The following is a 14355-nucleotide window of genomic DNA, read 5'->3' on the forward strand; positions in this document are numbered from 1 at the left end:
GGAAAGAGCCACTTTGGGGGCTTTGCTGGGTCACAACACAACGCTGAGCTCCTGAAGGCAGCCAGGAACAAACTCCTCATCCTCTCCCAGCTGCCCAAGCCATGCCTGGAGGCACAGGCATTCCTCTTGTTGTCAGGAGGGCCAGGGTCACAGCTGGTGCCCCCTGGGTGAGGCTGAGCCCACCTGAGAGCCCGGTGCCCCCCTTGCCGTGGGGAATCCTGTTGAGGCTCAGGAAGTAGCCATCCTCTGTCATCACCTCGTACTCCTCGCTGGGATAGCCGTGGAAAAGGATCTTCTGGCTCTGCAGGGACAGGGGTGTGAGGCAGAGGATGACCCAGAGCCCTGGGCCTGCCTCAGCTTCACCCACTGCTGCCACCCACCTGGTGTCCCTGGTGTCACCTGCACCCAAAGGAACCACAGGGAGAGCAGGGAGAGGCCAAGCTCAAGCTGAGGGCAGGGAGTGAGTGCCAGCAATGCAAATATGGGAGATTTTTGATGCCCCAAACCCCCCAGAGAGGCCAGGTGCAGATGCAGGGAAGGGGTGAGCCCAGCTGGTGCCTCAGGAAGGACTTTGGGCATGCCCATGGGGAAGCGAGGTGCTCCCCAAACACTTACAATGTTCATGAACCTCTCGGGGTTGTGGAACAATTCAGCATCTGGGATGGCATCTTCCAGCCCCTGGGCCAGGCACAGGGCCACCAGCAGCAGCCACATCTCACCCACCTGCAGTACCTGGGGGATAATAGGGCTGGATGAGCAGGGCTCTGGGTGCTCCAGGGCCACAAGGAGCCCTTTGGAACAGCCAAAGCCTGATGCTGCCACAGGGAGCGGGTGCCTGCAACCCCTTGTGCAGTTTGGAGCCCACCCCAAGCCCTCTTGGTGGCCATTGTCACCTAGGGCAGCTGTAAGTGCAGTGCGGGACAAGCAGCCTCCCTCCACCCCCTGCCTGGGAAAAGCATCAGGGAAATCCTTGAGCTTTCAGGAAAAGCATTTCAGGGGAAGAATGCTCCCCCAAACAGGAGGGGTCATGCCAGAGCTCCATCCCTGCCATGGATGTTTTACAGCTCCTTGCCAGGTGCTCCTGGAATGCCCAGCCCAAGGCATTCCAGACTCAAGGGCACATCCAGCAAAGTCCAATTCCCTGATGATCCTGCTGCAGGAGCTAAAGATGGCTCTCTGCCTCCCAGAGTGGGTTTTTCCAGCAGCCTTATTGCATGGAAAGCTTTCCTGGGCTGCTCAGGAAAACAGCAGAGCTCTGTGTGGGCCGCAGCAAAAACTCCCTCTCACTCAAACACAAAGTGCCAACTCAAGCCCACCAGCAGCACCTCAGTGCCTCCATCTCCACGTGCGGGTGAGAAGGGATGTCCTGGGGTTAAACTGCTGTGACGGCTGAGGGAAGGAGAGGTTGGATTGCTCTTTGATCCCCTAGGCAAACCACATTGCTAAACCCCATCTCCCTTTGGCCTGCCCAGCTGCCCAACACCACAACTGCAGGCTGGACTCTGTGCAAATCACCTCTTTTTGGGGCTTTTAGTCCTGTTGCCCCTCAGCCTGAGTGCGGAATGAAGATGGAAAGGACAGCAGGGAGGCAGGAGCTGCAGTGGCCAGCTCCTCACCCAGTTTAGCTGCCCACAGACACATTGCAGGCCATGCCTGGGGACATCAGAGCCTGGCCAATTGCTGAAATCACCACTTCAGTGAGCACTGGGGCTTATAGGGGATGGAGAAGCCAGGCCTGCTCAGGAATCAGGAGATGCCAGGTAGAACAGTGTGATCCTCAGTGCTGTTTTCTTATTGCTAAACCCACAGGAGTTTCACACCAATTGCATGCCCTGGTTGAGCTGCTCAGTTAGGAAAGAGCTTCTTTCCCTTGGGGCTGCCCAGAGAGGTGGCAAATCCCTGCCAGATTCTGTCCCCGTGGTCTGTGGAAACCCAGGGCACTGGGAATATTTCTGCGTCTGCTCTGGGGTGCCCTGACCCCCAGGGCAGCACTGACTCTGACCCTCATTCATGGAGAAAGTTTCCTAAACTTCAAGATAGACTGGAACCCACAAAAGTGTGAAATAGATTATAGAGAGCAGTGTAGGTGCTTCACTTGGTGAGAAATTGAGGTTTTGGGATTTTTAGTATGTTGTGGATGGAAGCAAGATGGAGAGCACAGGGTGTCATCCTGGGTTTCTTCTTCGTGCTGCTTCTTCCTCCTTCTCCATGGGTTTGGGTGGCATTTTGTAATTGGGCAGAAAAGTCCCCATTGCAGCTCTGTGGGATCAGTTATTGGGTTAAAAGGGAAAATAATCAAGGTGTCAGTTTTTAATTGGATAGTTTAGTCTTAAAAGCCCTTGTACCAAGAGGTTGTTGGCCATTTTGTGCCTTCTAATGAAAAGCTGCTGAGCTCACAGTAGTGATGTTGTTTTACTGATAAAAAATAATAAACACCTGAGTCTGAACATGAAATACCATCTCAAGTGCCTTCAATCCAGACCCAGAGAAACTCACAACTGGGACCCCCACAATGGTCCATCTCCCCTAGATCTGCCCTTCACCATGTGCAAGGGGACCTTCCACTGCTCCATAGCCAGCAGCAGCCCTCACACATTGTTACTGACGTATAGTCTGGAAAATGAGATATCTACTCATCCAGTCAGCTCTACAGGAAAAATAATTTTCTAAGTGAGGTGGGAAGGATGAAAATCCATTTGGGCAAAAAACCTCAAGCATTCTGTCCTGTAACTGCAATATAAATGTTATACACTCTTTATTCTTTAGCAGCTTTATTCTGCTGAGAGCTAGAAGCAGCTTGCAAAGGTAAGGTATTGATTTCATCAATATCTTAAAATGGAAATGCAGCGACAGAAGCAACTCCTCTTGGTATTCCAGGATGTGGCAGAGAGGGAAGGACGAGTCCCTGGGCATGGGCAGCCAGGGTGGAGGAGAGCAGAGCTCATCCTCAAAGCTGCTGCTCCCCAGGCACCAGCCCTGGGTAAAGCAACCCAGCCCCTTCCCCATCCCTTTCACAGAGCCAAAATGGATGAAGACCCAGGAAAATGTCTAAGCACCAAGTTCTCCATGCACCAAATGCTCAGCTGGAGTGGCAATACCACCTTTTTTTCAGCAATAGCCTGGGCTAGAAGGAGAACAGGAGAATAGGAGAACAGGAGAATAGGAGAACAGGAGAGCAGGAGAACAGGAGAGCAGGAGAGCAGGAGAGCAGGAGAACAGGAGAGCAGGAGAGCAGGAGAATAGGAGAACAGGAGAATAGGAGAACAGGAGAGCAGGAGAGCAGGAGAGCAGGAGAGCAGGAGAATAGGAGAACAGGAGAACAGGCGAACAGGAGAAAGGAGAACAGGAAAACAGGAGAAAGGAGAACAGGATAATAGGAGAACAGGAGAACAGGAGAGCAGGAGAACAGGAGAAAGGAGAACACCAACCTGACCCTCTGCTTCAGGCTCTCCATGCAGTCAGTGGGGTTGGTGGCACTGAGGGAACCAGTCCTTGGCTTATAAAAACACCCAGAGAGGCTGAGACTTGTCCACCAACACCTGCCTGTCCCTCCCCAGCCACACAGCCCAGGGGTTCAGACACTGCACCCCCAAAACCACATCCCAAAGTTTGGGACGTGTCCCCATCACTGGGAACACACAGGTCCTGTGGTGTCCTCTCCAGCTGGGACAGCATTTTTGGCATTCCTCGGCAGAGGGGTTCCAGCTGCTTTGTCTCTGCTCTGGGGGTGCCAGGCAGGCTGCTCATCCTGGATTTCCAGGTGTAGGTGCCTGTGGGTAAAGTGTCAGCTCTGCATGTCAGCACCAGGGCTGGGTTGAAAAGAAAGGGACAAATCTCAGGAAAGGAGGAAGAAATGCCACTTGCATGTGAGACTGGCTGGATTTTGTCAGTGTGGACATCCTGAGGGGGGAAATCCAAAGGGTGCATGGAAAATCTCCCGTGGCAGGGGGACAATCAGCCCCCCCACGAGTCCGTGACCCCTTTAAGCAGATTTTCCAGCCCCTCCACCTCTCCTCCTGCCAGGAGAGCAGAGGTGGTGGCAAGGGACCTTTGGGGTCTCCATCTCCACCCCAGCCTCCTGCTCACCCTGGCTTGGGGTGGTATCACTGCTGAGCAAAATATTTCCTCTGTCAGTTGAAAATAGACACACATCTGTTGTTGTTTTCACCAGCAGAATCATTGTTTTGGCTTTTTCCTGGGTTTAAATGCTGGCATAAAGAGCAGGATGAGGCACTTTGCAAGAGCTCTATTTAATCATGGCGCCTTTGGGTGCTGCTCCCCACACCCAGCCCAGGTCCTGGAGGAAGGAAGGGGTCTGGTAACAGCTACAGAGAGGTGCCAAAATGCTGGGTGAGGAGTTCCCTGCCCTGGCTGACCCTTCAGGCAGCACCTGACCAGGCAAAGTTGGGAATTCCTTCGAGAAAAGAGAGCAAAAACCCTGCTGAGAAATGCCAGAGAGCAAAGTGGGCTTAATCTTCAAGCTGATCTAGGAAGAAAATGAGGACCCAGCAGAAATTATGAGAGAGATGAGCAGAAATGATGAGAATCTTCTCCCTCAGCTTCCCTGCTACTACATCCTGGGCATTTAACACTATTCCAGTGACCTTCTGAGGTCACCTGCTCCTTCCCAGCACCCTGAAGGGCGATGATGGGGGGATGCTCCCCAAAACCCCTCCCTAGCCCAGCTCAGGACCTTCAGGCCGTGGTTCCCTGCAGTGCTCACCCTGTCCCCAGTGTCCCCTGCTGCCACCAGAGCAGGGACAGGCTGCTGAGGTGCACAGAGCTTCTCCTTGTGTCCAGAATGCCCCAAAGCCAGACCCCACCAGGATGTGGGCAGGGATGCCCACAGGGAGCAGGGGCTAGGCCAGGTCTGCCTTGGGTCCCCACGTCCTCACAAGCAGCTTCTGGCCTCCAGGCTCACCTTCATCTCCCTCCTGGGCTTGCAGGAAGCCTGAAGAGCCTCTCTTGGTCCTTCGGACGTCCTTCCTCTCCCAAAATCCCCGTTCCCCTCCGTGCCTCTCTGGACAAGCTGAGAGCCCACAGCTCTCCCCAGGCCTTTCCCCCTTATTTCTCCAGCCCCTGCCCCACCTCCTGAAGCTCTCCTTTCCTCCTGGGCAGGCTGGGCCACTTTTGGGAAGGATGACTCCACACCTGGCCCTCGGGCTGCACTCAGGACACAGGAGATGTGTTGCACATGCCAGCCCTGGGAGAGGGGATAATCCCCTCTGCTCCCACACTGGGGAGGCTGCATCCCCATGCAGAACCCAGATTTGGGCTCCCAGGGACTACAGGGACACCCCCACATCGGGGTGAGCCCAGAGGTGGTGGGTGGAGGCCAAGGCCAAGGTGCAAGGAGAGGCTGGGCTGGCTCAACCAGGGCCAAAGGCTGATTCCCCCTGCCCAAAGGGGTCCCAGAGGCCCAGAGAGAGCACCAGGGGCATAGAGAGAGCCCCAGGGGCACCAAGAGAGAGGCCCAGGGGCACCAAGAGAGCGGCCCAGGGGCACAGAGAGAGGCACAGAGGCACAGAGAGAGCACCAGAGGGACAGAGAGAGGCCCAGAGGCACAGAGAGAGCACCAGAGGGACAGAGAGAGGCCCAGAGGCACAGAGAGAGCACCAGAGGGACAGAGAGAGGCCCAGAGGCACAGAGAGAGCACCAGAGGGACAGAGAGAGGCCCAGAGGCACAGAGAGAGCACCAGAGGGACAGAGAGAGGCCCAGAGGCACAGAGAGAGCACCAGAGGGACAGAGAGAGGCCCAGAGGCACAGAGAGAGCCCCAGAGCAGCACAGAAAGCCTGGCTGTCCTCAAGGAAACAGCCTGAAAATGTGAGCAGGGCAGCCCTGAAGCCAGGTTGGGATCCCCCAGCTCCAGATGTCCACTGACAGATCCAGAAGACATCAAGCCCTCTGCTTTTCCTCTCAGCCAGGGCAGCACAAATTTCGTTGGCACAAATCCCTCTCAGCACAAATCCCACTTGTGAGCTGCTCACCAGCAGCCAGGACAGCCACAGCTGGAGCCAGGACGGGTTTTCCCCCACTAAAAGGAGCTGAGGGGCACTGAGGGGACACAGGGGTGGGAAGGGAGCCTGGGCAAATCCATGTCCAGGCATGGGAGCAGCAATGGCACGGCCACCCCTCCCTGCTCTGCCACCCTCAGCCCAGCAGCCAAGGGACAATTGCCGGTCCTTGGAGCCCACGAGGTGTTTCCAGCCCTGAGCTGTGGTGGTTTGCAAAATAGCTCCAGAGGGAGGGTGGGGAGGAGTAAAAAGATCAGGTAGGGAGGGAGCTCAGCACAGAGCCCTGCTTGGCCCTCTGGGAACAAAGGAGGAAAGCAATGCCTCAGGTTTTAGCTTTTATATATTTCAGATTCTGTGCTGCTTTAGTGTGTGGGTCTGAGCTTCACATTAAGGGGATGGTGAGCTCTGTGCACAGAGCAGGGAGACAAAACAATTCCTGCTCTAGCTGGGCACCAAGGACAAATGATCCAAATCTCAGGCCCAAGAGCACAAACACCGTGGGCTGGAGAGAGAAAAACAAGGAGGATGGGGCTCCATAACCTAAAGCTGGAATTGGACAATTAACTCCAATATGCAAATGGAGCAGAACTTATAAAAGTGACAGACCCTGTGTCCATTTTGTGCCCATTTTGGTTCACCTTGGGTGCAGCCCTGGCTGGGCTCTTGTGCTGCCCAAGGTGGATCCATGGAGGAGATCCTTTTAATAAATCCCTGCTTTGTTCTTTAGCTCTGTTTGTCCTCTGTTCTATTTCAGCCTTCTCAAAGCACCAAAAGCAAACCAGAGGCAGGGGTGGCCTGGGGTTTTGGGGTTGGGTGGGATTTTTTCACCAGCAGATTTTACATTCTGTTACTGACAAAGCAGGGAAACCTGAGCCCAAGTTTCTCTCTAAATTAAACTCAGCAGCACTGATGGCACACACAGAAAGGGACATCCCACAGAAGGAACACCAAAAACCTTTATAAATCAGCTGAAAGTGATTCCCATCCTCTCCCAGGAGAGAGCTCCATCCCCACAGAGCCCCGGGTGGCCATGGCCAGGTCACACAACCACCCCATGCTCTGGGAGATGTGGGGTTTGTTGGGTTTGGGGTTTCTCCATACACCAAACCTCCCCACTTTCCGTGAGGGGTTGGGCAGGAGCTCCTTTGCCTCACCAGCACTTTCACAGCACCCTCTGCTGCCCAGGCTCTCCTGTTTCCTTCAGAGAGCACCATCCCATGGACAGGGAGCGCTCCAAGACTGCCAAGTCTCAACTTCTTTTTGCGAAGGTCAGGATTAAATGTGTGAGATGGTATTTCTTGTTGGCACTCAGATGTTTGTTAGTCCTTATCTATGTTACAGTCTCACAAACCCTGAGTTTTACAGCACTTCCCTCTAACAAACTAAAAATGGAGCTCCATCTCTCTCTCTACAAGGCCTTTTAAGGATAAACTGTCCAATTAAGAAATGACACATAAATTATTTTCACTTTTAACCCAACAACCAACCACCCATGGCCTGCAATGTGGACGTTTTATCCAATTACACAAAACCACCCAAACCATGGAGAAGAAGGTGAAGAAGGTAAAGAAGAAAGTGAAGAATAAAGACCAGCCTCTGCCCTAAAACCTCCCTCTTGTTTATATATATTACTGTATTCTAAAATCTTAAACTCTAAGTTTCCCACCCTGTGATATCACACACTTCTATTCAAACTCCACACCCACAATCCCAGTTCTGTCATTCCATTTTGGAAGCTTCTCCACAGCCTCAGGTCAAATGCAGTGTTCTCTTGGGGGTCAGTGTTTGTCTAAAATCTTAAACTCTGAGTGTCCCACCCTGTGATATTACACATTTCTATCCAAACTCCACACCCATAATCCCAGATTATAGCAAGAATTCAATTCAATCATTCATTCAGATAGAATTGAATTCTATTATTCAATTTTGGAAGCCTTCTCCATGGCCTCAGGTCAAATGCAGTGTTCTCTTGGGGGTCAGTGCCTGTCAGCACAGAAAATCTGAAATTCTCAGCAACCAACACAATTCTCTCTCCAACACAAGACCTCAGTGCCCACATGGCCAGCCAGCAGCAATCTGAAGAGCAAGGGAATTTAGGAAAAACCTAAATTTTTCCCCAGCACAGGGAAGGGGTTCTCAGGTCCCTCTCTGCCCGTGTGTGGGGGACGCTCCCTCCCCGGGCTCCCATCATGGTCACACCAGTCCTGTCCTGGCAGCAGGGGTGGGAGGCAGCCCAGTGTTCATACTCTGAGTGCTTTCCAGTAATCCCCTCCTCTCCCCACGCCTCTCAGGGGCTGCTTGTTGGAGGGAAATAAAATAACTGTTCAAACCTATGGAACGAGCTTGGCTCAGAACTCTTAATTTTTATCCTGATTTTTATTTTTTCTGATTTTCTCATGCCTTAACAGGCTGTGCAGTGGTTCACCCCAGGGGGCTGCCCACTGATGTGGGCCTGAACTTGATGCCAGGACCAGGAGTGGCCACAGGAACCTTTCTGATGTCCTGTCCCCAAAAGAAAGGCAAACTCTGTCGGTGCTGGGAGGAAGAGGGAGTGGCTTTTTTCTCATCTGGGCATACCTGATCCTGTTCTTCCACCTTTCCTCCTCTCCCTGCAGGGGAAAAATCAGATTCTTCTCTGAGCCACTGCTTATTTGAGGGTGAGGCAGCTGGGAGGGCTTCTGGCGCTGCCTGCAGCTAGTCCTTGGTGAAGAGCAGCCATTGGAGCTCCAGCTAGAGGTGGAGCCATCGAGGTTTTCCAAAGCCTGTCTGCATTTGAGCAAGCGTGGCTGGGCCAGAGCTGGCAGGTGCTGGCTGCAGGAGGGATGCAGGACCCCACACTCAGCACCAGGGCCCTGCAGCAAGGAGTGGAGAGGTGGCCACCAAAGCAGAGGTGACAAAAATGACACCCAGAGCTCCCGTGACCTGTCACCATCCCTGCAGGGCAGGCAGCAGGCAGCTCCTGGCCAAAGGCATCACCAGCTGGCAAGAGGGGAAGCCTGGCAAGATGTGAAGTCTCCATCCACAGCTCCTGCCCTCCCTGGGGATGGAATTTTTTTCTTTTCTTTTTTTTTTTTAAGGAGTTACTGAAAGCCAATTTGGAGATACAATTACCAACCTTTACATGAAGAATTACAAGCCACGAAAGTTTAAGTAGAATGATAGTGAATTTGTCACAGGGGTGAAAAAATAGATTTTTGGGGGGTTTTTAGAATGGGGGCTCGGGGGGCAAGATGGAGGAATCTGGGCCTGTCCAGCCTTTCTTCTTCTTCTTCGTGGCCTCCATCTTCTGCTGTGATGTTGGCACTTTTGGATTGGTTTAGAGTAGAAGCTCACTGTCTAACATAGGTGATAGGTATTGGGAAGTTATGGTAAATATTGAACCCGTAGTTTTTAGTAAAAAAAGATAACACCACCCTGAGGGTGGTCAGTGTGCCTCTGTCTGAACAGGCCTCAGCTGGACAGAGAAAGAATTTTATAGATAAGAAACAATAAACAACTTGAGAATGAGAACTGAAGAGCCCTGACTCCTTCTTCAACAGCCAGGCTGGGAAAAGAGACTCTCTGACACATCCCAGGGTCACTGTGACCAGCAGAGACCCCAAGAACTGCTGGGACTGGGAGGTTCTGCATCTTCAGGCTCATTCCATGCCAGGACGCAGCAGGAAGAGCCAAAAGGAGCTTTCCCAGTGGAGTTTGCTGGGATGGGCTGGGCTGGTCCCACTCATCCCCTTGGCACCAAACCCAGCCCAGTGCAGGTGCAGAACCCACTGTGCCCACCCCGGGCTTCACAGAGGTCACAGCCGTGCCAGGTGACTCCATCAGCTGGAACCAACACATTTGTCACAGCTCTCAGCTCTTCCCAGCGCCTCGGAAACACTGCCGAGGCAGCGCAGCAGCCCTGGGGTGAATTCCAGCTCGGCAGGAGGAGGAGGGATCAGAGGGAGTGGCGGCTCCCCAATCTCCCGAATCGGGAGCAGAGGCAGCTCCAGCCCCATGGGAGCGGCGTGAGCAGCCAGCAGCACCTTCTGCTCGGGGCACAGCGGGGACAAGGCTCCCACAGCTCTTCTGGACACCACGGGTAATGCCTGTGCTCGGTGCCACCCTGGGGACAGCGGGACACGGCTCCTGGAGAGCCCCGGGGATGGGACAGCCCCGGCTCCAAAGGAATGTCCTGCTCAGGGAGTGGGGTGGGAGTGTTTGGAGAGGGGTCAGGACATTGCTGCTGTTCCTCTTTACCCTGCTGCACCTCTGGGATGTCTCCAGGTGTGATGGGATGAGGGACATTTCGCAAAGGGAAATTTTGGGAGTTTCCCCGTGCTGGCTGTTGGGAGGAAAGGGCCCTCCATCGCAGGGAAGGCTCTGCCCTGGAATTTGCTTACCCTTCTCCTGACGCTACGTCACAAAAATGTGTTCAGCCTCTGCTGGCTTTGCTAAAGGCTCGCCCTAAAAGTAACAATTCCAGAGCCTGGTGGAGCCCAGCAACAGGCGACACAAGGAGGGCTCCTGTCCCCAGATCGCAGCCGGGGGGCTCCGGGGGATGGTGGGGATCCCCCCGGGGTGGGAGATGGGGTCCCTGGGGCCGGGCACGGCCGCCCCTTGGCGGTGCTGAGAGCGGGAGGTGGCGCAGGGCTGGGCCCAGGTGAGCGCTGCAGGTGCGCCCATCCTCCTCGGGCCGGAGCCGCTCCGGCAGGGACCGGGTGGCTTTTGTCACCTCCCGCAGCACGGGCAGCCCGCTCCTCCCGCGGCAGCATCAGGGACAGCCGGGAGGGGACAGAAATCTGCTCCCAGATCTCCTCAATTTCACCTGGGTGGGTGCAAGATACCTGGCGCTGGCATTCGGTGAGAATTTGGGAATCCCTGCTAGATTCTCCACACAACTGAACTCCTCTAAGTAGCTGAGGGAACTTCTCTAAGTAGCAGAAATACTGCTGCAAATTTGTCACCCCCAATAAATTTACCCGTTCCTATATGGCAGGGGTCTGCCCATGGCAGAGGGATTGGAACAAAATTATCTTCAAGGTGCCTTTCCAGCCAGAGCATTCTGAGATTCTGTTTCTGTCAGATAAAACAGCACAGTGAGATGTTTTGTGGTAGGAACAAGCTGAAGCAGACACCAAAATCCTTCCCAGGAAGAACAGGGGTGTCCTGAGATGGCATCTCACTCAGGTCTGCAAAATCAAGCCAAGGGTATGCCAGGGTCCCTCTCAGCCATAAGGAGAGCCCAAGCAAACCACTTTGTTTGGTTTCTTCTTAAGAACATGGCCCTGCAACTTAAAATTGGGTGGTTTACTCCTCATTAGGTCAGCTATCAGTGGAACAAAACAACCTATTCTTCCAACTATTCAAGAAATTATTGAAAATGAATGATTTATAATCACCTCCTCAAAATCCAGGTTTGCCCAGGCATGTACAGATGTACCTGTACCTCTGCATGTTTCTGAATATGGAGAATGTGGGATTAAAATGTGATGGAATTTGGACTCTGGCTTTGTTCAAGACTAGCAAAATGAGCCATTTTCAGAATTGGAGGACTTCTGGTTTAGAATTATTTCACCTGTTGAGGGGTCAAGTTGATATCCTTGTGGAAGTGCAGTGCACATCAAGAGAACTCCCCACAGCTTCTGTGTCACCGCTAGCAAAGTCTCTCAATGTTCTGACAATGTTTTGCAGAGCACCATGGCATGGTTGTTCCTCACCATTTCTTGTTTCTGTGCCAGTGCCAGTGCCAGCAGTCTCTCAATGTTCTGACAATGTTTTGCAGAACACCATGATGTGGCTGCTCCTCACCATTTCTTGTTTCATGCTCGTCGCTGCAAAGTCAGAAGAGAATCCCGAGGTGTCCATGGATGTTGTAAGTCCCTTCTTTTCCTGCTTGGTTGAGCAAGTTACCCACATGACCTGTGCAAGACCCACGGGCTCTGTGTGTCCTCACCGAGGGTTGACACCAGGATTTTATGAGATATTTGTTTCCCTGCTCTTACATACACGGAGATTTATGGCAGGCATTTATGGGGGGATGTCACAGACATGTTTTATGAAAAATCCTTTCCTTTGGATTTTTTTCTCCTGAGAAGCCCAGAGGCCTCAGAAACAAAATGTAAACAATGGTTATCTGCTGCTGTGGAATGCGACAGGTGGATCTGTGATTGGTCTCATGTGGTTGTTTCTAATTAATGGCCAATCACAGTCCAGCTGTCCAGACTGTCTTGGTCAGTCACAAGCCTTTGTTATCATTCATTTTCTATTCTTAGCTAGCCTTCTGCTGAAATCCTTTCTTCTAGTCTTTTAGTATAGTTTTAATAATATATATATATATAATAAAATAATAAATCAAGCCTTCTGGAACATTGACTCACATTCTCATCTCTTCCCTCATCCTGGGACCCCTGTGAACACCATCACAGGGAGAGAGCTTTGTTCCAAGTCAGCAGGTTTGGTCAGGACAGCCCTCACAGCCCTCTCAGAGTTGGGCTGTCTGTGCTGCCCTGCTCTTGATTGCAACACAAAAAGTGGCATCTCTTCACCAGACCTGCCAAAAATTCTGGCTGGAGTCGTGACATCGCATTGGGGACACTGGGAGGTCCTGAGCCCAGCTTCCCCCTGGAGCCATCACCAGCACTGATGGCTCGGCCCAGCCAAGCCCTGCCACCCCTGAGGACCTCTGTCCCTCCCTGGGCACTGTCCCATGCTCTCCTTCCCTTCCCACAGGGCGAAATTGTGCGGTACCACGGGTACCCCTACGAGGAGCACGAGGTGCTGACAGAGGATGGATATTTCCTCACCCTGCAGAGGATCCCCCACGGCAGAGGCAGCCCAGGGAGCTTCAGCCTCTCCCACAAGGCAGGGGCACAGCCATCCAACATGTTCTGTCCCCGTAAGTGCCATGGGAATCTCTGCCCGGCCCTGGCACCCTGAGAGCTTTGCTGGGCTGGAATAACCCACAGCCAAGGCAACCTCACCTTGGGCTGGGTGCTTGTATTTGTTTTGGTTGTGGGCAAAACTGGGAGAAAACTCTTAAAGGGGCTTTTTTAGAAAAGCAGATTTAATTTTTTTTTAATTGGTCTGGGAGAATTTTTTTTTTTTGAGAAAAGTGGAAAAAACTTGTTTAAACAATAAAAACTTTATTAAACAATAAAACTAATACAATATTAAACAGCAAAATTTTTCGCTGTTTTAAAAGGGATGACAAACTCAGAAAGTCTCTTTTCTGGGTTGCAGTTTAGTTTTTATTTAGTCTTTTTTTAGTCTTTTTGGTGCTGGAAATGCTGCAGCACCAGGTTTGTTCTGGTGGGTTACAGGTGTGAGCTGTTGGTGGTTTCTTGGGGTGTTCAGTTTAGAGTGGGTTTAAACAGGTTTAAAGAAAAGGAAAAAAATTACAGTCTAGGGAACTTTTTTTTTGCTTCAGCTAGCTAACACTAACTAAAATAAAGGAGAGCTTTCTTTTATTGTTTGTTTATTTGCAGACAACACAGTTTAGGAGAAGGAATGTGGAGGAGTGAGTGTAGGGTTTGAAAATAAACTGCACAGTTTGTTTGGGTTTTTTTCTTTTATTCTTTGGAATAAGTCTTAAAGGTGCAAAACTTGTTATTCAGCTTAAACAGAACAGATAATTGGGGATAAAAGCATCATATAGTCAGCCCAGGACAGTGCTCCAGGAGGAAGATGTCCCTGTAGGAAAAACCAGGCAAATAGCCTCAGGAGCAGAAGAAATGCAGGTGCCCACCATGCTGACCTTGTTCTGAGAGGATTTGCCCCAGAGAGGAAGGAGGATGAATGGGGCAGAGAAATCTTGCCCCAGGTTTTAGCTCAAAACCAGAGAGTGGAGCAGCAAAAAGCCATTAGTGAGGAAAGGAAACCAAACCAGGCAGCCAATCCAATGCTATCTCAGTATTTTGCATCCCTCCTGTGTCCAGTTCAGTGCCATCTCACCATTTTGGGATGCTCCCGTTCTGCACTGCTTCAAAGCAATGGTGGGGTGATGCTCAGTTCTTGTCGTGTACATGGCAAATAAGTGTAAAAAAACCCACAGATTTCCAGTCTCTGCCCTGGCCTTCTTCAAAACACCTCTCCAGAGAGGCTGAAGACAGAGAACAGAGGACAGAAGACAGAGGACAGAGGACAGAGGACAGTGTCCCTGCCCTGGTGTCACTTCCCAGAGGGTGCTGCCAAAGCCATGCCTGGATGTGAATGATGGATTTTGCTCATGGTCAGAGAAAATGATTCCTCCTCTTCCTTCCTCCAGCTCCAAAGGCTGTGGTCCTCCTGCAGCATGGCCTGGTGTTGGAGGGAAGCAACTGGGTCACCAACTTGCCCAACACCAGCCTGGGCTCCATCCTGGC

At 52.1% G+C, this 14355-nt stretch overlaps 2 protein-coding genes across 2 annotated transcripts in view; one reads left to right on the forward strand and one right to left on the reverse strand.

Annotated features, from left to right (window-relative positions):
- The window catches only part of LOC102041073 (lipase member M-like), a 3644-nt gene extending 2930 nt beyond the window's left edge, over positions 1–714 (reverse strand). Inside the window, exons 1-2 of the mRNA XM_031064676.1 lie at positions 616–714; positions 184–301 (exon numbers count right to left, since the gene is read on the reverse strand). Of these exons, the coding sequence (XP_030920536.1) occupies positions 184–301; positions 616–714 (217 nt within the window). The remainder of the gene's footprint in view (positions 1–183; positions 302–615) is intronic.
- A 9286-nt stretch (positions 715–10000) lies between these two features.
- LOC102041248 (lipase member K) overlaps positions 10001–14355 on the forward strand; it is an 8446-nt gene continuing 4091 nt past the window's right edge. The window contains exons 1-4 of the mRNA XM_005430289.3: positions 10001–10094; positions 11778–11867; positions 12725–12890; positions 14259–14355. The exon at positions 14259–14355 is cut by the window's right edge and continues 30 nt beyond it. Coding sequence (XP_005430346.1) covers positions 11784–11867; positions 12725–12890; positions 14259–14355 — 347 coding nt within the window. The 5' untranslated portion in view covers positions 10001–10094; positions 11778–11783. The remainder of the gene's footprint in view (positions 10095–11777; positions 11868–12724; positions 12891–14258) is intronic.

The sequence above is a fragment of the Geospiza fortis genome, unplaced genomic scaffold (assembly GCF_000277835.1).
Source record: "Geospiza fortis unplaced genomic scaffold, GeoFor_1.0 scaffold89, whole genome shotgun sequence".
NCBI classification, from domain to species: Eukaryota; Metazoa; Chordata; class Aves; order Passeriformes; family Thraupidae; genus Geospiza; species Geospiza fortis.